The sequence below is a fragment of the Scomber scombrus genome, chromosome 2 (genome assembly GCF_963691925.1).
Source record: "Scomber scombrus chromosome 2, fScoSco1.1, whole genome shotgun sequence".
Lineage (NCBI taxonomy): Eukaryota > Metazoa > Chordata > Actinopteri > Scombriformes > Scombridae > Scomber > Scomber scombrus.
Genome location: NC_084971.1, coordinates 6266794 through 6292361, shown reverse-complemented (window position 1 = coordinate 6292361; position 25568 = coordinate 6266794). Strand labels below are relative to the sequence as shown.

At 38.6% G+C, this 25568-nt stretch overlaps 2 protein-coding genes across 3 annotated transcripts; both read right to left on the bottom strand.

Annotated features, from left to right (window-relative positions):
- Positions 1-13: 13 nt before the first annotated feature.
- LOC133988667 (multidrug and toxin extrusion protein 1-like) lies at positions 14-9625 on the bottom strand. 2 transcript variants are annotated; one of them, XM_062428084.1, is made up of 16 exons: positions 9355-9625; positions 6423-6524; positions 6218-6286; positions 5841-5989; positions 4458-4500; positions 4260-4304; positions 4062-4159; positions 3836-3933; positions 3168-3349; positions 2901-3009; positions 2263-2338; positions 1722-1791; positions 1494-1626; positions 1284-1378; positions 1113-1176; positions 14-1035 (listed from the first exon to the last, which is right to left on the bottom strand). In XM_062428084.1, exons 1-16 carry the CDS (start codon positions 9517-9519, stop codon positions 797-799), a joined length of 1737 nt encoding a protein of 578 aa, XP_062284068.1. In that variant the 5' UTR covers positions 9520-9625; the 3' UTR covers positions 14-796. The 2 variants fall into 2 exon arrangements, with proteins under 2 accessions (XP_062284068.1, XP_062284069.1); XM_062428085.1 differs by lacking the exons at positions 6218-6286; positions 6423-6524 and having other exon boundaries at positions 9355-9624.
- Positions 9626-12938: 3313 nt separating this feature from the next.
- Positions 12939-20592, bottom strand: LOC133988651 (multidrug and toxin extrusion protein 1-like). Its single transcript, XM_062428083.1, has 16 exons — positions 20233-20592; positions 18871-18972; positions 18634-18702; positions 18334-18482; positions 17052-17094; positions 16538-16582; positions 16358-16455; positions 15917-16014; positions 15530-15711; positions 15282-15390; positions 14609-14684; positions 14086-14155; positions 13854-13986; positions 13653-13747; positions 13505-13568; positions 12939-13386 (listed from the first exon to the last, which is right to left on the bottom strand). The coding sequence occupies exons 1-16, from the start codon at positions 20386-20388 to the stop codon at positions 13118-13120; spliced, it is 1758 nt and encodes a 585-aa protein (XP_062284067.1). The 5' UTR covers positions 20389-20592; the 3' UTR covers positions 12939-13117.
- Between the last annotated feature and the right edge of the window lie 4976 nt (positions 20593-25568).

Here is a 25568-nt window from a genome sequence, read left to right as displayed (position 1 = left end):
AACTGCACATGTCAATCATGTATTTATTTATTTATATTGAGAAAATGACACTGATAAGAATATGCCTCATTATAAAACAGTTCCATTTCTGCAGTTTACTTGAACCCAAAGTACAGAATGTAAACATCTTAAAAATGTTCCTTTAAAATCAAAACATCTCTCTTTCTCATCCTACCTGAGCTGAGCTATGACACACCTTCATACATCATACATGAAGACATACAGCGCCTTACTGTCACTTGGCTCAGGCACGTTTGAACATTAAATGAAACGCTGCAGGTCTGAACAGACTGTTCATTAAAGTTGCATTAAGCAGCTCTCAGCCTCTAGGGGTTACAAATTGCACTGATATAAAGACATATATAAACTTTCATCAAATTTTCTTATGACTATCGACACCTGCCTCATATTACACAAACATTCAACAGGAACAGAATGACATGAGCATCCCATTAGAGCCCTCAGTCTCAGTGCAACACTCCGATGTCAATCATGTGCACGTAGCCCCTGGTTTGGTCCTCAAAACACACCTGTCTCTTTGGCTTGCAAGTTGTTTGACTTTTTTAAATTCAGCTTGCTGTCCTAGAGTGGCTGCCCAGTTATATGAGAGGGCTGTGGGCTAAAAGCTGTGCAAAATTGCAAACTGAGGTGTCGATCCTCAGTGGGATCAACAGCACAGTAACCCTTTCACACTACTAGGTGATTCAGTGTTATATATAATATTGCATAACAGAGCTTTATGCTATCAAACCCGACAGCCTTTAGGTTGACTGACGTCACTAAACCATCAGAGGAGTCATTTCAACAGCCTGGTGAGGAAGGGATTGATGACGATTCCAGCCACAAGGATGACGACCATGAGCAGCAATGTCAGACCGCGCCGCAAAACCAGCTGTGTTACTGAGAGAACATCTCCTACTGTAGTAGCAGTTTTACTCTGTTGTGCACTATGCGGGTCCTCGTATGTGTGGTCTTCATCAGCACTCTCACAACTGGAGGCAGTAGCACTGACCTGGGGCTGGTTGTGATTTGAGTCTAGAGGTTTAAGAATAAGTCTTTAGTATTAACATCGTACTGTAACGCAAAGTTTCAGTCAACGTGCTGGTGCATACCTATGTTTTCCATCCTGACCGTCTCTTTTTCATCTTTGATATAGACTCCGGCTCTTCGACGAGCCTGATCAGAGACATTACCAAAAAATTGTGTCAAAGCGATGTTTCAATTTCATTTCTGCCTCAAGACAAATCACGGTTTACAAAGTTGAATTTTGAATGGCTTCGCACCTCATCAGCAGCCTTTTTCCAATCAAGTTTGTGTACAAATGTCACGAAGAAAATGGACTGCAGTAACACACAAATGGTAAGTCCTGTCCAAAGACCTTTTAAAGAGATCAGAGAAGAGTTTTAATGACTTTCTTGAATGTTACTTATCAAGCAGGAGACAAGACACATTGTATCAATGTATATTATAATATATAATTAGTTGGTTCTTACCTACAATGCCCATGTTTGCTGCGAACATTAGAGACACACCAATAGGGAAACCAATGAAATAATATCCCACCAGATTACACAGAGCACCAATCATCTGTTTTCCTGCTCCTCTGAGAACACCTCCAGTCACTCCCTGTGGACAACCAAACACACATTTACTCAAATCACTTACTGTGCCCCCGTAATGTTGATTTCTAGCATGAAATTGTTGCTGAAATTGTTTCTCACCGCGACGGCATCAGCGAGATGCATGAAGCCAAATATCAGCATGACGTCGGCGACCCTCGTTAAAATGTCTCTAAAACACAAGAAGATAGAGATTCTCAATGGGCGGTAAAATATGTTCTGGCAAGGAGATGGACAAGAAGAACTGTGAGTACCTTAGTGAGGTGCCTGCATCTAAAAATATCTAAAGCCAACTTATAAATACAAATACTGCATGGGAACAGCACCTTCTCACCATATCTCAGAGTGAAACACGTAACCTATCATATGCCATGACATTATAACATGATGACCTTTATGTTACAAATCATCTTTTTCAACAGAGATTGAAGTTTCTGTTTACTGGTAGTTTTCCCAACCATCATCGTGGCTTAAGATTACGATGTCTCACTTTTGGCAGACTTGCAAAAACGGGATGAATAGCTGTCTTAACAGGTTTTAATGTGGCATAACTAATACTGACTCAAGTAAAGTAACACAAAATATGTTTTCAACTAAGTAAGTGCATGAAAGTGAAGTTTATTGTATCAAAGACTTTACTCACTGCTCTGAGGTGAAAATGTATCCAATTACATGTCTGCTGAGGCTGAGAATCGCCCCAACAAAACATGCAATGATGACTGCAATGGGGGAAAGGAAGAAAGAAACAAAAAAAGTTAAATAATAAAGATGATAAATGTGTGATAATTGTGTTTTGAACTCCTGTGGATGTTTTAGTTTCAATAATACATTTTAAGTGTAAAGTTTGATTATCAATGCAGCTATTTGTATGTATCAAAACTTAAATTCCTTAATTACCCATGCTATGAATTACATGACAATCATAGTCTTTAAAATCCACATTTAGTGGAGAAAAATCTTCATGACTGAGACAAAACATAACAGTCATTTAAATAAAAACAGCTTCCTGGGGTTTGAGAATAGTCTACTCTATCATTGGCACAAAGCTGCCATCTAGAGGTGACATTTATACCTGCAGGTCCTGATCACACCATCAATTAGTTGTCCTTCACTTCTTGTCTGTCGTGATGTTTGTCTTAAGAGATTTTTTGTGTTGACTTGATATGTGTGACCTTAAGTGTCAAATATGTTTTTAGTGAAACCGTTACCGCTACCACTCATGGAAAGACCTTTTCTATACATGTAATGCAGACGACATGTAGTGTAGGCAGTGTCTCTTACATGTACATATGATGGGAACTTTGCAGGACAGCTTGGCCTGCTCTATGTTTCCTGCACCAAGAGCGTTCCCGACCCGTACACTGGCAGCAGCAGAGAATCCAAGTGGGAACTATGGAGAAAAATTAAGATGAAGTGGCTGTACTTCCCACAAATACATATCAGCTTCTTTTCCTTAGTGATTTTTTCATTGGAGCAAAGGATCATAGAAGGTCAGCATTTGTGATTAATTTGTAATTCATGAAACAAAGACTAATAAAGAAGAGTTACCATGTAGGCTACCACCGCCAGCTCGTATGTTATGGACTGAGCTCCCAGCTCTACCTCACTGATTATACCAGCCAGGAATCCTCCCACCTCAAACATCCACCACTCCAGACAGAGCATGAGCATGCTGGGGATGGCAAGCTGGACGAAGGGTCCCCACTCCTGCAGACAGTCCAGTGACCAACCTGTGGGTCAGAAGTTTGTATGTTTAGCAAGTGTTTAAAACACAATGTTACTTTTTTTATTTAGTGAAATCACAATAAAAGGTACGAATGGATTGATGGATTGGTGTGCTTGACAAAATGTATGTGTTTTAGAAATTATAAAATGAGCTTAAAATGAGCACAGATTTAAAGTGCTCACTAAATATATAACTTATCATGTAAACTTTTGTCTCAAGTCAGAAAAAGACCAGAATGACTGTTCTGCTAGCACATTCTTGTTTGTCTTAAACAACCTTTAGAAAAAATTATGGACCTTTTAAGTGAATCCTAACTCGGTCCAGCTGCGTCACCACGGTAACCTCTCCTCTACAAAGCATTACACAGTTATAGAGTGTAACTAATTTTGTCAAACATTATTGGAATGTCGACAATCAAAAGAACACAAACTTGACTGATAGAGTAAAAGAGATGAGCTGCAGTGACTGGTCAGAATAAGTGAACGAATACCTCCCCATGTGGCCTTGTGCAGACCCCTTGCGCAGATGTAGACGTAGAGGATCACAGCCAGCATATACTGTGAGATGGCATTGGCTGCTGCAGACCCACTACAAGAAATAAAGACACAAAACAGCAGGTTTTAGACAGCAGAGAAATAGAAACTGTAGAAATATTCAGATTATAATGCATTTATAATGACTAAACTTTAACATGATAATGATGTAAGAAAACTCACGCGACCCCCAGATCCAGATGAAAGAGGAAGACGTAGTTGATGATTGCATTGAAGATATTTCCAATAGCTCCAGTTATTACTTGAGGCCATATAATTCCCTGCATTAAACAACACAACCTTGTATTAATGTTAATTTTTTATAACTAAGCATCAGTCTTTTTAATTTAACATCAGTGGCAATGTGTCACAAAACTGCACCTGATTTTGAAGATACCTCCCTTGCAGCTGGTACATAAAAGCAGCCTGAAGAAGGAAAACATCATCAAAATTGCAGCAGTGTGAGTTTGAGATGAGCACATTTGAGACTATTGGAAAGTCAATGATTAAGCATTAAGTAAATACTTAGTGTCTGTTTTACTGGTATCTTTATACACAGTGTCCAGAATGCAAACTCACCGGCAGAGCAGGCATGAAGATCATCACATACAGCTGGGACATACTTCATGGGGGAAAAACAACAGACAAATATACATGTAAACCTGTGGCACTGAAACATATGGCAGTACATATATATATATATATATATATATATATATACTGTATATAAAATGTGAGGTAATGAGTTAGCAGGATTTTTCCTCTGTTTCTGGTACCAGTGAATGTCCTCACCAAAGTTAATGGCAACTGCTATCCAGTACCTGAACCAAACAGTTGGACTGACTAGCTGAAAAACATCCTTGAAAGCTAAGAACTGGATGGAGAATACGTGTTATCAATGTAACAAAATGTGTTTTAGAAAAAAGAAGAAAGATTAAATGTAAACTACCCAGGCTGTGGGAACTGTGGGTCCCCTTAACTGACACACCAATTAAATTGTTCATAAATTGTTCCCATTATCTATTAATAGTAACTTCTTTCTAATATAGCTGCATAAGTAGGAGGCAGTTATCAAGGACAAAAGTTTTGATAATCTGTGTTTATAAATTAGTAATTAACTTCCTTAAATGAATCAATAATACCCTCAAAGGACTTTAATTTAATTGCTTTAAATAATGATAATAATTGCTTTAAATAATGTTAAGTATATAAAAAACAGTAGGAAATGATCAACGTGGCTGGTCCAGGCAGTAAGGACGAGCATGTATGCAGCTGCCTAGAAGGTGTTTATTAATCAATAATATTATATGAACAATGGATCAAATGACTACATGCATGTGAAATGTGTCACTAGCAGTGATGAATCTACAAAATAATTACCACACTATTTGGCAGTTCTCCTCTACTTTATAGCACAGAGTGCTTTAACATCTTTTACCTCATTATTTTGATTTCATGGCCTGCAGATATAATATTTTGATCCTTTTTCATCACTTATAGCATCATTTGCAGACACAGCAGTAAGCTGTTTTCAGCAAAAAGCAATAAAAACCCACTGTACACTACCTGCACAGCACCAAACAGCAGAGTCGGGAGTTGGTAGAAACCAAATCAAAACTTAAAGGAGAGTGTATTCTAGACTTACATTCATCAGGTCGAGATGGACATGACCAAATGAATGCTAATGTTGCTCTATATGTGCTGAATGCGCAAATAAACAACATATCTATAGTTTAAGCTAGATATAATGTCACTATTGTGTTAACAGTTTGTTTCTGCTGCCCCCAAGTGGCTAAAATATATATTAATGTAGATCTAATGTAGAGGTGCCCTAACACTCAATTTCTACATTTCTAAGTGTAAACAGATTGTCAGATTGTCATTCGTTGACACATGTCCAACTCTGTCACTGATTGAGAAGCTTTAGTTGTGCGTTGTTTTGTGGATTAAATGATGACTGACCTGGCGACCTCTGGGCTCTGTTTGACAGCAAGTAGGAGAGGTTCAGTGTTGATGAGGACGGCCCAGCAGGGGAAACAACCCAGCAGTAGTATAAGAATCCCCCTCTGGAGAATCACACCCACACGCTTCATGTTACCGCTCCCATACGTCTACATGAAACAGGTAGATAGATACTCAAATAAGCAGAGTCAGAAAACACCAAATCACACCAATAAGCAAGGGTTGGACCGGTCAAAGAAAACTAACTTGATACAAAAGCTCATTGCTGAGTTGTTCGTAAGGGGACCCCAGCACAACCTGGGAACCCAGTGGTAGTGATTGTGCTTGTCTTGGTTAGATAAATAAAGTGAAAGAACAACCTTTGTTGAGGATATTACCTGAGATATGAGGGTATCGCAAGTTAACGACAAACCAGTGCCAATGGAAATACCGGTGACGTTAACCACCTGCACTTTAAAAAAAAGAAGAAGACACAAATCAGTGAAAAATTTAAACATTAACAGACAGATGATTCAAATGCCTGCACTGACAGACTTGGATACACAATACGAACACAGATTGGACTTGAGCCAGCTTCCTCACCGCAATTGATAATGATACTCCTGCAAGTTCTGTTTTCCCCAAGTGACCACAGAACACCGTGCTGACGAAACTGATCATGAAGACCATCAACTGGGAAATGACCTGGTGTATAAAAACAAACACAATACCTTCTGTTGTTTTTTTCTGCTCATACAAATGCAAAAATAACAAAGAAAAACTTAGGACATCTTAGAAATGAAGTTTTATGTTCAAAAGGTCAGTATCCTCAAATTTCGTCAAAGGACAATAACACGATTTTCTGTAAAGTTCTGATGGTTTGAGATTTTAAATATATAAATTAAATGTGCAAAACAAGCAGCACAAATTCTTAACTCAGCAACAGAAATTAGTCAATTGATTAGAGGTGCCTCCTCAATGTCATTATTTATAACAAAAGAACATAATTAGTTAAAACCAATACATCTGATGACACTTTAGGTTGCATCATGTGTTCTGGGAAACAATGATTTACTTTATTTATTTATTTTTTTTTTTTTACCAAACTACTATTCAATTAATCAATAAAAAAAACACACTTACATCAATAATGAACTGAGTGGTGTTGGTGTTTATTTAATTCCAAATTAGTTTGACACAACTTACTGCACCACTAAAAGAAAGATATAAAGCGAAATGATAAGGGTCTTAAGATGACACCTGCATAATTATGTAATATTGATGCCCCATCTTGTAGCAAGGCCCTGAGTTTATTTCAGTTAAAGGGGGATCTGTTATGTTAATTTCCAATGTTATATTTCTATTCTGGGACTCCACTAGAGTAGCTTTGTATGATTCACAGTTCAAAAACTCCTTATTTATCTTATATTGGCTCTTTATGCAGCTCCTCAGTTCAGACTCTGTCTCTTAAGAAGCAGTCTTAGCTCCCGTCTCTTAAACGGCTTGATGCCACCAGGTGCATTCACATCACGTTTCAGCTCTGATTGCGGCCAACCTAGTCAACATTTGTGATTCCACCAGATGTGTCGCAGCGTGTTTCAGAAGCATCCGCTAAAAATACAAGCTCAGTCTCTTTTTGACGGAACCCGTATCAAAGCCACATAAAGCTGCAGAGAGCAGATCGAGCTGAGTAGGAAGTCAGACAAAGAAACAGCACAGAAGCTGTGTCCAAATTCAGGGGCTGCATCCTTCGAAGGACACATTTGAAGGCCGATTACGTCACAACGCTATTCGAAGGCTGTCCCAATTCAAAGGCTCCTTCGAATGCACCCTTCAAATGCAGCCTTCTTTTCCCTCTTTTTGGAGGACACATCGCTACTATTCTTCGCGGCCTCCCATATCCCAAGATCCTTTGCGCTGTATGCTGCTATGTGTGACAGTTTGAAAGCATTAAGTGTGTCGAGTAATATGAATGCACCCTAAATGACAGTAGAAAAGTATTGAAGACAGTTTACCCCGAAGTGTAATTTAATAGGTAGATTCTTGATGTGTTGACACATGTATATTTTCTTTTTTTTGCCTCTCATTTATGATTAGCTTGTAACAAAGGGTCAGTCTGGAGAGACAGCCTCTGGCCTGTCCTTTATGGCCTGTCCTTTATGGCTAACTTTGAACCTTTGTTAGAGAATGCAGAACTAACCCTTAAAAACATCTGCTTGACTTTCAGCTTTGACTAGGCTGCTGTAATTACTGTAACAGCAGTGCAATTGAATTTAAAAGGCACATGGCTTGACTGCAGTAAAAATGCTCTGCTTCTTAAATGCTTCCAGTGGGGTAGGATGCCATGTGGAGGACAGAACAAAACTGCGTTAGAGCCAGAAAACGATGGAGATGTGCCTGGTGTAAGGCCCCGATGACTATGTGATCTGATTGGCTAGCTTTCCTGAAGCATGCCGAGGAGCAGCCTCAGAATATGTTTCAGGAAAAGAAACATATTCCTCACCGAATTAGCAGAGCTTCATTGGTGGTGCTAAAAACCAGTCAACACAACAACATATGGAGATATTTAGAGCTCTTAGTGCAGCAGATCAGAAAAGATTAAAAAAAAAAGGAAGGCAAGAATACTACAAGCAGAAACAGCCACAGTGATGATGACATTTGTTGAAGAGCTGCAGACAACCAGCACACCTCCAACAGGTAAACTACTTATTTTACTTTGTCCTGCTATGTAATGGAATAAGACTCAGTGTGCCAGCTCAACTTGAGTCATGGCTTAGCATGACTATCCCAAAAACTATGTAAAAATGCCATAATGTAAGCGTAGCGGAGCAGTGAATTTGCATGTGGAGCAGATGAAGAAATATATCATGAAGTGATGTCAGCTTTGCTGAAAGTAGAAAAAAATGTTGGAAACTGAGTGTTCAGTTTTCTGAAGCTGGTGCTTTTTGCTCACAGGGATCCCTTCTTCGTACATTTACCTCATTATTTGACACTTTGGACACATTTAACATTTACACCTGACATTGCAAAATGATGACTTAAAATAAAATGAGGAAAAGCATAATAGGTCTCCTTTAATGTTGTATTTCCATGTTACAAAGTCCTCAATAAATCTGCATTATCTGAATCTCTATCTGTCATAAATCTGTGAGGTTTTTACAAACTAATAACACATGCACTATGCACAGAGAGCAGGATATGGATGAGTTAATCCTGCCCTAAAAAAGATGAAACTACTTATGAATTCTAACCTCTTTTTATTCCTCCTCTATGGTTTAAATATCGAGATGCTATTTATAAGTCTTTGGCTCCTGCCTTGTTCACTCAGAGTGAATGTAAACACAAAGTTAGGAATTAAAAATCAGTAGCAATCCAATCCAAGTGCTGGAGTACGACACTTTAATACTGTCCATATATACCATACATATCACTTGAGGACTACAGTATATATACAAACATGTATACATACAAATACATTATGGTGTTAAATAACACACAGAGGCGACTTGGAGGTGTTGTGTTGCGTCAGTCTTACCACTGGTCCCGCTAGTTTGAAAAGTTGTACCAGCTCATTGCGGTAGACCTGCGGGATACAGCCTACCACGCGCTTCAGCCATGAGCCCCGCGTTTCACCGGTACCGTGAACAGCAGCTTCCCCGTTTTTTGAATCCTCTTTCACTGTTTTACTGGAGCCGTCCATAATGGTACAAACTTAGGCGCGCTTGACAGATGCTGCTGGGTGCGCTCCCTTTAACGGTAACACCTAATGTCAAATAATGAATCCACTAGTGGAGCAGCCAGAGGAGGGGTTACGCACGTGTGGCTGCTGCGGGTTTAAAGGGAGTCCTACAAGCCAACCACCTCGTGCGGTAGTTTTGGGGCGTCACTGTCATTGGGTAGACCTGGTGATGCATTCATGTACTCATTTCGAGACTCAGTTGACTTACTTTCGTCATAAACAAACTGTAGCCTATCTCGTTTGAGTGTTATGTGAGTAATAATGACATTTAAGCTCCACTCTCTAGATTGCTAAAACTTCTCAGGGGGGTTTCATCAAGGTTATCACTAAAGCCAAGTTCATTTTTTAGGACATTAATCAAGTTTAAAAAAGTTTGAAGCTAACCATTAAACTCATCCAAACCAGCCTTGTCATACTTACAGTTCATTCAGAAATCTTAACTTCAGAACTGCATTTTCCACATGTTATTATGTGTGCAACCTTATGATAAAATCCTTAAATTCGCCTCCACCCCCGCCCTCTCCTCGATCTACACTTAATACCCTATAATGACGATGTGGGAAAACAGGATTTAAGTGTTTTTTGTAAATTTTCAAAAGGAAAAAAAGAGGAAAAACTGAAATATCACATAGACATAATTATTCAGACCCTTTACTACCCCTGTACTTAGTTGAACTTTGGCAGCCTTGTGTCTTCTTGGGAATGATGCAACAAGCTATGCACATTTCAGGGATTTTCTACCATTCTTCTTTGCAGATTATGAAGCTTTGTCAGGTTGGATGGGGGCCCTCGGTGTACCCATTTCAGGTCTCTCTAGAGATGTTTAATCAAGTTCAAGTCAGGGCTCTGGCTGGGTTATTTGCAAAGTTGTCCCTAAGCTATTCCTGCATTATCTTGGCTGTGTGCTTAGGGTTATTGTCCTGTTGAAAGGTGAACCTTTGGCCAAATCTGAGGTCCTGAGCACACTAGACCAGGTTTTTATTAAGCATGTCTCTGTAAAAAAAAAACAACCCACAGCTGAAAAAAAATAAACCCACAGCATGATGCTGCCACCGCCATGATTCACAGTTGGATGGTATTGAGAAGGTGATGTGCAGTTCCTGGTTTCCTCCAGACGTGACACTTAGAAGTGAGGCCAAACAGTTCAGTCTTGGTTTCATCAGACCAGGTTCTCCGTCACTTCTCTTACCAAGGACCTTCTAGACCAATTGAGTCCTGGTTGTTCCAAACGTCTTCTATTTAAGGGTTATGAAGGCCACAAAGCTTTTAGGAACCTTCAATGCAGCAGCTGGGTTTTTTGTGCCTCGACACAATCCTGTCTGTGACCTCTGATATGCACTGTCAGCTGTGAGACCTTTACATGAACAGGTGTGTGCCTTTCCAGATCATCTCCAATCAGCTGAATTTACCACTATTAGACTCCAGTTAAGATGTAGGAACAACTCAGAGAGGATAAAGAGAAATGGAAGGCACCTGAACTAAATTTCAAGTAGAAAAGGTTCTGAACTCTGCGTGGTTTTAGTTTCTCCTTATTAATAAGTTTGCAATAACATTCTAAAATTCAGTTTTTGCTTTGTCGTTATGTGGTATTGAGTGTATCTAAATGATTTTAGCATAAGGCTGCAACATTACAAAAGGTGAAAGAAGTGAAGAGGTCTTAATACTTTATGAATGCTCTGTATGTGATCATTTAAGGCTTAACCATTGTTTCAATCAGCCAGACTGAAACATGTAAAGCTGATAATTTTCACTGCTTGTTGTCCTTTTGGATGTCATGTCAACAAAATGTAAAAAAAAAATGCGGCAGACATCCAAAAATCCTTTTATTGAAAGTGAAAAAAAGACAATCTCATCATATATTTATATATAACATTTCCACCACATGGAAACTGTTTTGTCACATTTGCACACCAAAGATCCAACTGACAGAGACTTACATTCAAGAAAATGCAAATCATAATACATAACCTGTCTACGGTCCATCCAACGTGACACCTCAGAGATGGTGTGTTGCACAGGTTAATTTTCAACAGTCATGACACAGAAATAATCTTCACAGGCACGCTGCACTTGAACCTAACATGACGTACAAGCAGTTGAAACAAACTGAGTGAAGGGTAAAGTAGTAGAGGTCATCTTTACATAAGTCAAACTCTGGTCACATTATATTTTGATTCTTGGCCTGTTTTCTCAGTATGTGTTTTAATATTTCATTCGTCATATTATATGTTCATTACATGTTTTACCTGCAGGCATTACAATGTTCTTTTTACATCTCTTTTTTTCTTTTTTGATGTAGTGAGGAATTCTGAATTTGGTGTCTCAGGTCTGTGTTTTCAAGTCATATAACAGCTGAAAACAGGCTTTAATTAGTCTTATCACTTTAGCTCTTAGGTGGCATTAAAGAACAATTTAAACCCTCTGGGCTCAGCCAGACTTTTCACAAAGCCCCCTTTACCTAACCTTCTTTATGAAACACCTCTCTACTATTCTCAGGTGTTTTGGCATGGAAGATTAGAGTGTACGGTGTCCCAGGTGGAATCCATTGCCTGTACTAACACAGTTACACACATTTACACTTAAAAGCACGGTATAAGCTAGCTGGCATCTCAAGAGAATATAGTATCTTTCTTAGGTTTTCTTGGGAAAACAGTCTTCTGAAGCGATATAGTAGTTGAGTCTATTTTGCAAGGCAAGGAAATGTATTTATATAACATGTCATACACAAGATACTTCATAAAACATCAATACAAAAATAGAGTAAATGGCAGGAAATAAAAATGGCAGTCCACACAAAAACAGAAGATTTTTGTGTTGATCCAAAAACAAGTTAAAAACAACATCAAATGGATTTATATGACAATAACAGTGTCTGACATCCTTTGCAAGTTTGTGCCAAATGTTTGAAGCATATAGGGGCTCAATGCAGCTTAGCCACATGTGTGAGCACATCTGGAATAAATCGACTGGCCAGCGCGGCCTGACATAATTCTAGCTATCGATAGCAGCAATGATAGGCAGACTTTGTTAGTCACAGTTCAGATGACGTTCAGTGACTCCTCTTTGGGACCAAAAACCTCATTTTGATCCACATGTTTCACTGTGATTTAACAGATAACAGGTTAGAAAGCACACACAGTCCTTTTATACTCACTTACAGTAACACCCAAAGTACAAAATGAACACAAATGAACACAAATGATACCCCAAAAATGTAAACATGTTTGACATCTTTACATTCACTCCTGTTACATCTTCTTTTTAACTTGTAAAGTATCTGTGCTAATGAACTCTGTGAAGTTCAACAACAATACCTGAAGAAGTACAGCACCTTAATATTATTGCTTAAGTCTTAAGACACAGATTGTAAAATGCAGCTGCATTAGAAAACTGCAACTCCAACTGTTTATTGGCTCTTTGAGTAATAATTGATTAACTACAACAACTACACAGCAGTAAGGGAAAAAAACATAAAGCATATGTAGCTACAGTAAGAGTGATTGAAAGCTGCACAGAACAGGATGAGCAGCCCTCTCTCACTATACATTATAAAATAGTGTTATTCTTTTAAATGCCTCACTAGCAAGTCGCTACTTATGATTCCAGCGACAAGGATCACAACCATGACTAACAACGCCAGGCCACGCCGTAAAACCAGCTGTCGCACTGATAGCACATCCCCTACAGTAGTAGTAGTAGTAGTAGTAGTAGTAGTGGATTGTAGTTGACTGTGGCCTGGATCATGCTCTTCTAGGTCTGTGCCCCCCTCTTCAGCACTCACACAGCCGGATGCGGTTGTGGTGACCGAGGCCTGCTTCTGATTCAAGTCTGAAGATGTTTGGAGATGGAATGTTTGGTGTTAACACAAAAGTCAAAAACAAAGATTCAAAGCAGGTTTCATGTCAATACAGAAAGAGTAGACAGCGAGGATGTTGCCTGTACCCACCTGTTTGCTCCAACTCAACCATCTCTTTTTCTTCTGCATTCTGGACTCCTGCTCTCACAAGAGCCTGATCAGAAACATTGAAAACAGTTGCTGATAGTGTTATAACTTCAAACTGTAAAATAATTACTAAATAGAATTGTATTGTCACCTCTTCAACTGCCTTATTCCAATCGAGTTTGCACAAAAATATGATAAAAACAGTCAACTGCAGTGTCACACAAGTGACAAGTCCTGTCCACAGCCCTGTTACAAAGACAAGAGTGGAGATTAAATGGCTTCCCTGAATGTTAACTGACAAGCAGAAGGCATGGAACATAGTATGAATGAATACTGAATACTTTTCTCTTACCCACAATGCCCATGTTTGCTGCAAACATCAGGGACAAACCAATAGGTAAACCAATGAAGTAGAATCCCACCAGGTTACACAGAGCACCAAACAACTGTTTCCCTGTTCCTCTAATAACACCTGCAGCTGCTCCCTGTGGTTATTTAGTCAAATCACCTTCTGTATATAAGAAAATGTCTAGAAAAGCATTGCCGATTATGTGCATCAAAATGTTAATTGAGCTGTGTCTTACCGCAGTGGCGTCGACAATATGCATGTAACCTATTAGAGGCATGACCTCACCAACCCTCTGAAGAATGTCTCTAGAGGAGAGTCAGAGAAGAGATGCTTTTTAAATGTACAAGAACATACTGACAATTACTGAAATATAAGATGAAAAGACAAAGAGGGTCTCTGAGCGGTTTTGTGTGATAATTCATGAAGAAAATTAACACTAAAAAACTGCTAAAACCCCAATTTTCTAATGTTTTTATCTAAAATGAGAATAATTTATTCTATCAGATAGTAAAAAAAAAAAAATCTGTTCTGTCTTAAATTCAGCATCACCAACAATGAGCTGAAAGACCTGTTAAACATACAGTAACTGAAGGCTCATTAAACAATTACAGTTCAGCATGACTCAGCATAAAAATGATACACTTGGTTAATGGGCAACAATCTGCAAAGCATTATGAAACGACACATACACACAAATGCTTTTTTCATGTCTGTTGGTGCGTGAAAGTGAAGGTTATTGTGTCAAAGGCTTTACTCACGGCTCTGTGGTGAAAATGTATCCAATGACATTTCTGCTGATGGTCAGACCGGCTCCGACAACACATGCGACTACGACTGTGTTGGAACACAAGAAGCAAAAAAAACAGCATGTGTTGTTAATGTAGTTTAATCATGCAGTATTTTTAAGAAGTGTATATATTGAAATAACCAAGGGAGAAAAAAAGAACACCTAATCAGTCACCTCCTTATTTGTAAAATGAGAGGAAGGCACAAATAAAGCTTTATACATGGGGTCTGTGAGAGGGTGTAGTTCACACAGTGTTTGTGTATGGGGATGTTTGCCATATAATCGATGAACATAGTATAGTTCTTAGCTATTCATTTCCTACGGCGGTCATTTTTGACATCACTACTGTAACAATTACTAAGCCACTCAATATTCAATGAAAGTGGTGATCAACAATTTTATATGTTCAAATGCCTAGTTTTGAGGAAATCATGAAGCCTTGAGGCAACCAAATGAAAAACACTATATTTATGATTTATGAAAGTTGTAAATCGGTCAGATTTGTTCTGAACACTGGAGGAAGGTTAATACAAATGTTTATATATTACTACTACTTGACCCGAGTGGAGGATGTGTTCTCACTACTTTTCTGACTCTCTGTAGATATACTGCAGGATGCAGCTACTGTATGCATTGGCTCTTACATGTACATATGAGGGGGACTTTGCAGGACAGCTTGGCCTGCTCTACGTTTCCTGCACCAAGAGCATTCCCAACGCGTACTGTGGCAGCAACTGTCAATCCTAGTGGGATCTGTGAATGATAAATGAATTGTATATAAGTGAATATAATGGAAATACATTATTTTAAAAGTGATATTTATATTTCAAAAAACTAAAACTGACTGCTTTGATTTTACACTTTAAGATAGGAAAAAGTGAAGAGGAGTTACCACGTAAGTTATAGTGCCCAGCTGGTACACTATGGCCTGAGCGCCCAGCTCAACCTCGCTTATCAGACCAGCCAGAAATCCTCCTATTTCGAACGTCCACCACGCCAGACAAATCATAAACATGCTGGGAACGGCCAGTCTCACAAAGTCACCCCATTCGCGTAGACAGTCAATTGACCAGCCTACAGGTCAAAGGTTTGTAGTTGAAGAGTGTCAATGCATCAACAGTTACACACCGGAATGTTCATAAAAGATAATCAATGAACAAGTTGTAAGAGACGTGAATGATGAAACAAGATGAAAATACTGGATGGAACATGAAAACCCATTTAAACTTTCAACTGATGTTGTGGGCAAACTCTCCACAAAAAGGAGAAAGGAACTTACCTCCCCAAGTGGCTTTGTGCAGACCCCTCCAGTAGATGTAAATGAATAAAAGCAAAGCCAGCGAACACTGTGAGATAGCATTGGCTGCTGCAGATCCACTTCAATAGGATCACGAAGAACCGGAAAGAAAAAGCAGAAAAAACTGTTAAAAGCAGTTATTTGTTGACGAATGCACTTTATATTCATTTTGTATTATTATTTGTTTTGTAGTTATTCTGTCCATGACCTTTAATGTTAGACAGGTACATTTGACCTTTTTGGTGGCGTAACAGTGGATCAAAAGTCAGAGGTTCACCTAAGTCGTTAAGGAGCATCCTTTAGGCGTCCTTCTCTACCAACTGTCATGGCAACCCAATAATTGCGTAGACATTTCCCTCCAAACATTTCCCTCCTAAAGATTGAACCTAAAGAATGATTAATTGTAATGGCACAAAAACTTACGCGACACCCAGCTCCAGAGGATAAAGGAAGATGTAGTTGATGAGAGCGTTTAGCAAATTTCCAACCAATCCGGTTATAACCTGGGGCCACATAATTCCCTGTAAGCCAAAAAGCACAGGTTCAGTCTCAATGCTGATGTTAATAACGATGCATCAGTGGCCTTGTGTTAAGACACCGCACCTGATTTTGAAGATACTTCCCTTGCAGCTGGTAAATAAAAGTAACCTGAAGGAAGAAAACAGACAAAGAAATATATTTGAAATCTGTATTTTGTTGAACACAAGGTCAGGCCACATGACTATACCAGCTATCCTTCATTTTACTCTATTTGTGTTTTTATAACGCACTTTGTGACTTTTTTGAAAAGTGATATATAAAAAAAGTTATCATTTTTACTGTTGCTATATTAGGCCAACGTTGGAAATCAGTAAGCAAGACTGTGTTATGAAAATATAAATCATAATCAGCAATTAGCAGTGTCCCAAAATAACCTCATTTCACTTTTATTTTAAATGATTAACCAAAAACAACAAGTACCCTCTCATTTAAATGTCCAGAAAATGTATTTTTATGATAGTATATTATATATAAGTGTGACAATATAGACAAGATTCAGTATAAGAATCAGTGTTGCCCATCCCTAACTACCTGGATACATGCGCTTTTGAAGGAAAACAGAATGCCTCAAACTCACCGGCAAAGCAGGCATGAAGATCTTCACATACAGCTGGGCGAGACTTTATTGTGGAGAAGCAGACAGACAGTGTGTGTGTGAATGGAATCAAAAACTATTGTCCATATGTAATATATGAAACTATCAGCAAATAGTAGCAGAATCAGCACAAGTGAGTTGTACAAGAGCTAAGAGCAACATGATTACTATTTTTGAGTTGGTTGTTAAGAATGCAATCACAGCCTCAACCCTTATGTCTGTTCTATTGTGCTGGGCCCTAAACATCTGTTACGTGGTAGTCAGCATACAGTGATGCCAAAAAAAAACCAAGTCAGTTGACCCTTCTACCCTTCTGGTCTTCTACTGCAAATTTTAGTGACAACCAACACTTAGCGAACACCTGCTGCTCAGACTGCTGTCAGCACAAATACCCACTAGCACCCACGCTGACAAGCTGACAGAAGAAGCTGGAGATGGTGGTAACAGCTCGACCTATCTATGTCTTATTTGTGCTGATAAACTATAGAATATAGTACAACTCTCTGCAGTTTATACTGTACCATGTATGCGTTACTGCTAAGCTGAATATTTGTAGTTACTTATTATCATGCTGCCCTAACAACTCTCTACAGACTCTCCAGCTGGTCCAGAATGCAGCAGCAGATGTACTGACATGAAATAGAAAGGAGATCATATTTCTCCCATTTTTAGTTTCTCTGCAGTGGCCCCTTGTGAAATCCGTGGGAATGTCTCACTTCAAAAGCCCTTAAAGGTCAGCCCCCATCTTATCTTAAAGGGGACCTATTATGCTTTTTCTTAGTTTCAGACATATACACTGTAATGTCACAATGTTGAATGTTGATGTTAAAAGTGGCTAATGTGTCAAATAATGAGGCAAATGTTTGTAGAAGTAATCCCTGTGAGCAAAAAAAGCACCGGCTTCAGGCTGCTGAGAACACTCGATTTCCAGCATTTTTTTCCACTTTAAACCTGAGATGATGTCAGCTTGTGACAGATTGCTTTATCTGGTCATCTGCTCCACGCACTCCGCTCTGCGAACATTGTGGGTTTTTGTCATTGTTTTTGGGGTAGTCACACTGAGCCGTGGCTCCATAACTGGCTCCATTTTCACTTCCTGTAAATTCTTCACAATTCAAGCCTCCCGATATTTAGTCATTTAAAAGCTTTTAATTGGAAGCAGGAAACGTTGGGTTTGCGCGTGCGGCAACTTTACACAACTCTGTTACTTTAATAGAGTTGGCTCATCGTGACCGTTCACACCACCTACACCGCTGGGACTGACCTGGCGACCTCTGGGCTCTGTTTGAAAGCAAGTAGGATAGCTTCAGTGTTGATGAGGACGGCCCAGCAGGGGAAACAGCCCAGCAGTAGTATAAGAATCCCCCTCTGGAGAATCACACCCACACGCTTCAAGTTACCGCTCCCATACGTCTACATGAAACAGGTAGACAGATAAAGGAGTTAGAAAACAAATCACACTACTAAATAAACATATGAACGGGTCAAGAAAGCAAACTTGATACAAAAGTTAAGTGCTGAGTTGTTTTTAAGGAGAAAGAACAAACTTTGTTGATGCTATTACCTGAGATATGAGGGTATCACAAGCTGATGATAAACCAGTGCCAATGGAAATACCAGTGATGTTAACCACCTGCAAATTACAAAAAGAACATCAGAATCAATCTGTGCAGACAAATGGGAAACATCATTTCTAGACAAACTTGATCAATATATTGCCAGATAGATACATTTGAAGGAAAGCTTATAGAAAGGCAGTAACACCAAGTGGAAGTTGAAAGATTCAAACATGTTTCCTTACCGCAGCTGCGAGTGATACAGCTGCAAGTTCTGTTTTTCCCATGTGACCACAGTACACCATGCTGATGAGACCTATCAGAAACACCATCAGCTGGGAAATGACCTGGAGGAAATAGAAATGACAGTCTGATATTAATTTTGTAGGAAAGCTTATTATTTTATAATGGTCAAAACATTCGAGTGCAGTGGGTGCTGCATTACTGCTACAACAAACTGATCCTGAAACTGATACCTTCTTTACTTTATTTAGTTACCTGTTTTAAATACATTTATGTTTGTGCATCTAATGCAATCCAATACAACAGCTCTGCTTTAAATTCTACATTTATGAAGCTTATTCATTTTCAGTTTTCGTTGACACTGTCAAAAAGGTGATAATTCTACTTTATGTTTATTACTGAGGTCATACTAAGTGGTGGTGGCGTACTGATGGTGTATTATATTGACTGGTGTTCCTAATATTTTGCTTCTCTCATGTATGTTAATGGAGAGGACAAAATATTAAGAACACCATTTAATATAATGCACCCTTGTACATCACCATCACTCACTATGACCTCAATAATAAACAAAAAGCAGAAAGAAAACTGAAATGTAGAATTTATAGCATAGCTGTTGTATTGGATTGCATTAGATTGCACAGGTGTACCTAATAAAGACGCCAGTGTGTGTATACGACGTGTGTATAGAATAGTAGCTGTTGTAACAGTTAATGAGGGTCAAAATGAATAAATACATTAATTAAATATATACATTTAGTAATTAATTAATTGATATGCAAGTAGGTGAAACACAAGTCAACAAAGAAATGATGTTTTAGACATTGACGTTGTTCAGTATCTGATCAAATGAGAAGACAGATGAGATGAAATCCAAATAATGACTTATAGGAGGCAACCAGTTAATGCAAATGCTGGAATGTTGTTCCTCTGTGAGACGTTTGTAACAGAAAAACAGTTTGAAATAAGAGTATGATAATGTAAAGCAGCTTCATTAGTTATAAACACACACTGCATCACGGTCCATGCGGGACTGTAGATGTCCTTGTTTCTAAGCTCTGCATCTGCATATATTCTACCTGCTGGTAGGTGGACAGTGTTAAACACACAGACTGTTATATGTGATTGCAGGAAGGCAGCAGAGCAGACTGCTGACCACCATGCTACCAGCTGTCTATCCATGTCCAGGGCTTCATCACGTGACTTGTTTTTCACGTTCATTTTTCTTTGAAGAACGCTTTTTCTAAAATACTGCTATTTTAAAAATCATTTTATAAACCACAAATATAACAAAAAAAGGACTTCTTTACATTAGAAGAGTAGTTTATAACTTTCCAGGCGTGTAAAGTCAAAGCCAGTCTTACCACTGGAGCTGCTAATTTGACCAGTTGTACTATCTCGTCCCGGTACAGCCGCGGGATTACACCTCCACCGGAGCCGCGAACACAACACGCCGCTTCAGGTGTTGGAGTTCCATTCTTTGCTCTGCTGTATTCTGCTGTCGGTGCAGGACGGTCCATAGCCGAAAACGGAGGAACTTTACAGTAAATGGACAGACTGGGTTAATTTACAGCAAAACAAGTGCACTTCTACCTCCGGTACTCGTCGTGTTTCACAGAAAATGAAGCAAAGTAAGTAAACATTTATGTGAGAAGGGGGGCATGCTGTTTCATGTTTCCTTCCACTCCGTCACCGTGACCTTTTACCCCAGGCACAAACGGGATGTGAAGCAAACTTCTGTTCTGTACTGATAGTGTGTCCGGTTGCGTCACATTTTGGGGACCCGACCACAGCAGTGTATTTACACAGCAGGGTTCATCGCCACTGCTCCTGCTACTGCTCCCGCTTTGCTTTAGTGACGTCACGCTGATGCTGCACAGGCAGGCGCCAATGATGAGACTATATATACTGTATCATATCAATCTATTCACTATGTTTTCATTAAAGATGTCTGTCACCTTTACTTTTTATTGAGTTATTTTTCTTTCTTTCTATTGAAATTATTCTCTTCTTAGTACCGTTTTATTGATATACTGAAATGACTGGTTTGCTTGTATATGTTTTTGTTTATTCTATTGTATCTTTTGTTCATGAAAGAATAAAGAAAAAAGCAAACAAACAAAAAACAAAAAATGCACTTTTTTTTAATAAAAGTATGTGTTTTATAGATTTATGTCTTTCTCGTGTCTTTTCTTGACTCTTTGAACGACCGCAAAAGAGTTCCTATGTGAACCCTATCATTTCTAGAATACCATCATTTTACATTGTGTCTGGTATAAAACCTGTATCTTGTATTCATTTACAAAAAAGTAAAGAAATGATGGGAGCTCCCATCCTTCACTTAATGGATCTGACTCACAGAGCAGACACATTACTACCAGGCACTGCTGTCCAAATCAACTCAAAGAAATGCCTTAATGTGCTCACAACTGCCAGCATTGACAGCTGTTTACAGGACTAACACAATGCCATTGACATGATCAAATGAAAGACAATATTCTCCATCGGTGGAGCTAAATATCCTTTTACAGAATCCAGCCTACTTTTACTCAACTACTGGTTTCAAATTTAACATTTACTATTTAAATTGCCATAAAGAAGTGCCATAAAGTTTGTGAGTCTGTATGTAGGTGTCATTAAAGTTGCATTATGAAATTTTGACCACAAATGTAAAGTTCAAAACAAACTGCACCAGATTATTTCATCAAGTTGTCATGGCTGCACACATCGCTGATGTTACTGCCCAACATGTGTTTCTACCTGGAGTCTTCTTTGCTGCTGCCAATGCTGCCAATATAAAGCCCAATATCTACTTGTATTTTATTCTTGTATGCCACGCTTACCTCTGAGAATGTTTTTCATCTATTCTTATTAAATGTTTGATTTCTTACCAGAGTAACATGTTTACTTTATTTCTCTGTCATATTTTACAGTGGGAGCGGCTCAATGGTTTTGTATGAGGGGGCTGTTCAGAGCTGGAGCAATACAAGCAGACTGAGTGGCGAGCCGAAACATAAAGCTTCACAAAGCTGCAGGCGGAGGCAATGATCTTCAGTGAGATCAAAAGTATGAGCGACCCCTTCACACACAGGAAGTGATTTCAGTCAGTGCCAACATAAACATATGGCTTAACGGAGATTTTCATCATTCTGATGAGTAAGTTAGAAGAGTCCAGGGACGAGATGACCACTATCAGCAGCAATGTCAGGTCGCGTTGTTAAACCAGTTGTCTTACTTGGAGAACATCTCGTACTGTAGTGGTGGTGGGTTTACCATGCAGCTCCTCCTCAGTACTGGAGGCACTGACCAGGACCAGCTTCTGATTTGATTCTAGAGGTTTGAGGATATGTGTCATATCCTGATATATGATCCTGACTCCTGCTCTCACAAGAGCCTGAGACATTACAGACAGATGCTGATTGCACATTTTACCGTCATGAAATCAAATGTTTATTTGCTATGAAATATGACATTTATTTATAATATATATCAAAGCAAGGTCATGCAGTTAGAGTTGGGGGAATCAACAGTCACCCATCGCTCTCTCCTATCTGTAATTAAAGATTTGCGTATGTTTATGCTGTGACTCCATACATCACTCCTTGTCCACTCCATGTATCATGGGGTAATGTTCACAGATCTAAGGTTACACTTCCTGTTGTTGAGGGTTTTTTCCATCATCAACAAGTTAAGAAGTTAAAATAGACCATTCAAAATACACTAAAGGCACAAGGTAGTACTGAACATGAAATCAAACATTAAAAGCAGTTTTAAAGGTGAACTGTGAGTAACATTGACAGAATGGTGCAGTTATGAATGTGTGTAGTATGAGAGGACTGAGGCCATCACCCCAGCTTCAGTGTTTGATCCTGGATGGTGGGGATGTATATATATGTATAATTGTCTATGATCTGATGACCACAGGGCAAACAAGCTTGTCTAGGTTTACATCACTTTTAATTATCAGAGTGATTACTGTTAGGGAATTTTCCATCATTAATATGCACTTGGTCAAACTAGGCTTTGCGGTCATAGCAAGGCCACACCAAATGTTGGGTTTAGACACTGTCTCCCTTTGAGATAGTGGTTGGCAGTGAGTCTGCTCCCTATCGGGGAAACAGGAGGCATTCTGATAGTGTTGCTATAGCAGCCATTGTCAGATATGTGTTTGACTGTTTTCCCTGAACGGTGTAAAGGTAACTGGAGTCAGAGGTTTGATATAAAAAGGTCCTGAGTGTCATCTAAGCAATGTTTTGTCTATAGACCAGTAGACTAAATTCTGTATATTGTAGATGTGTTGGAGCTGCCCATATTTGGGCATGGCTCAACCTTAGGCATTATCTGTGTGGTTTAAGTCTATCTATCTAGGACAGAAACTACAGAATTGAAGGGAGCATCAGAACATAACATGTACTGATCATTCTTTCATTTCTCCTTGGCCAAGTAAATAAACCTTTTCAATACAAGACATCCTGGACTCCTGTCTACTCTCTCCATTGACGTATGGGCTGCATAATTAAAATCTCTAACAATTACCACAGTAATTTAATATCATTTTAAAAACAGAACAATTGTATAGCCACAGTTATAGAGGGACACATTTCTTCCCAGACTTTGTTTAATTTAAACTTGACAAATTTAATTTTCCAAAGTATATCTTGGTATGTATGTCATCATTTTCAAATACAATAAATGATAATGTAACCAATTTAATTTCAATATCAATACTCTTACATCACATCCACAGCTTTACAATTTTCCCTGTATTGTTGCCTAATAACAAATTGATTAAACACAATATTTATTACTAATTAAAGAAGATACTTAGAGAGAAATTTAAACTTAAACCTAAAGTCATTACACTCTTCGTTCATATGCTTACTGAATACATACAATGGGAATACAGACTAAATAGAAGCATTCTGGATGAATCAACTCAGTCTTAGCACTGGTCCTGCTGTGCTGGTTCATGGCTCATTGAAGGAGCCCAGGATATGAAGGATAAAGTCTTGCATGTGCTTCAGGGAACAGCTACAGCCTTCAGCAGAGCCCTGAATAGAAGAGGCCACATCACCTGCTGTCAATAAAACCGCCTTCATGTTGAATTGTTTTTGCAGAACGTTCAATACTGAACAGGATCAGGTACCAAACCGACTGCAAAGACTGATGTAACACACAGTGGAAATATGAAACAAGGCTGGTAAATGTTTATGTTGATAACTAACAGAGAATTTAGTGGAAGCATATTTCAGCCATGAGTCAATATTTTGACTTCAACAATGTCTTTTAATAATTTTGACTTACTAGCTCATAATTCTGACTCTTAATGTCATATCTAACATAGTAAACCCAATATATTTAACTTGAATCAGTGTCTCACAAGTCACTTGATACCAGGTTGAAGAGCAGTGTGTCACTGTCATAAACAGTGTCAGTGATGGGTGAGGTCAGAAATGTCAGTGTACAGAGCACACCTCTACTCACTGCAGCAAAGTGAGACAAGAAAACAACAAGCTGATGTTCCTTTGCTTCTTTAAAAGTCATCATTTTGGTTATTATTATTATCACTTCATTTTGAATTTTCTCAAGGAATTTGTATCTCTCACCTCAAAGTCCGATTCTGCACTCTAGTGGTAAAATGATATAATGCAGCCTTTTTTCCAGACTTACTCACAGTGCTATACTGTAAGTGCACTATTTAATAATGATTAAAACAAACCTGTGCAGAAGCAGCCTTGTAACTGTGTGACCATGTATATATTTCACTGATGTTGAGAGTTTTATCTATTTTAAATGACAGATTATGTGATATCCCCAGCTCTGCTGTTGAATGAATGAAAAAACAAGGTTACAGTAAAAATAGATATATGTGTAAATATGGTGTCAGTCATCTTTAGTGTGCTGGTCTATTTTTAGTGTCTCAATACTACTTTTTTTTTTGCTATATGACGTCAGTTTTCCATGATCTGACCATGCTGAGAAACTGAAGTGGTTATAGATCTAATGTCCTGGTAGCTGATGAGCACAGAAGTCACAAATGGATGAGCAATAAAGGAGTAATCAAAAGAAAATCTGGACATAGTTTTTAATGGTGGGAGTTGAGCATTACAAAGCAAGAGCAGACGTCATCATTCAGTCATTCTCAGATAAAATCCCTGATGAAACAACAATGCATTTTATGGCTTATTACAGCATGCTTCGTGAGCACAGAAAAAAGAAAAACTTATTTTTTTCTTCAGATATTTGTTTGGGGCAATTTCCTCATGTAGATGATAGTAATTCAATTCTTCTGCAAATTGGAAATAAAATATAGGAAATGATATTTTGTTCAAACAAAGGGAACAAATCATTACAAGTTAATGAATCAAGTGTTTTAACAAAATAGCCATTATAAATATATATAGAAACACTGTCTGTAATATACTGTGTTCCCAGTTCTGCAGTGGTGAAATTTCTCCAGTGAACATGCAAGTCCAATGTGCGTCAATCCTTTTTTTTTTATCTTAAGAAACATTCCAAGTGAAAATGCTGCGTTACAACAGCTTATCCACAAAAGCTTTAGGTAAGTCAGTGTTGCATATGATTTTGTGATGAATGTGTCGAGTTTAAGGAACCCCAATGATTGGATCAGCTTGACTGATTTTCTCTTAAACCCACCCATACAGCGTGTCAATCAGAGGATGAAAACGCACATACAGAT

What these genes read in the sequence shown, in the direction of transcription:
- LOC133988667 (XM_062428084.1), bottom strand. Translation starts at nt 9,519, where the DNA reads ATGGACGGCTCCAGTAAAACAGTGAAAGAGGATTCAAAAAACGGGGAA. An exon ending in TGGCGGTGGTAGCCTACATG is followed by an intron (nt 3,010 to 3,167) that starts GTAACTCTTCTT and finishes TTTTCTCCATAG; the next exon opens with TTCCCACTTGGATTCTCTGC. An exon ending in ATCTCGCTGATGCCGTCGCG is followed by an intron (nt 1,627 to 1,721) that starts GTGAGAAACAAT and finishes GGTTGTCCACAG; the next exon opens with GGAGTGACTGGAGGTGTTCT.
- LOC133988651 (XM_062428083.1), bottom strand. Translation starts at nt 20,388, where the DNA reads ATGGACCGTCCTGCACCGACAGCAGAATACAGCAGAGCAAAGAATGGA. An exon ending in TCTTCATGCCTGCTTTGCCG is followed by an intron (nt 16,583 to 17,051) that starts GTGAGTTTGAGG and finishes TTCTTCCTTCAG; the next exon opens with GTTACTTTTATTTACCAGCT. An exon ending in TGGGCACTATAACTTACGTG is followed by an intron (nt 15,391 to 15,529) that starts GTAACTCCTCTT and finishes TATCATTCACAG; the next exon opens with ATCCCACTAGGATTGACAGT.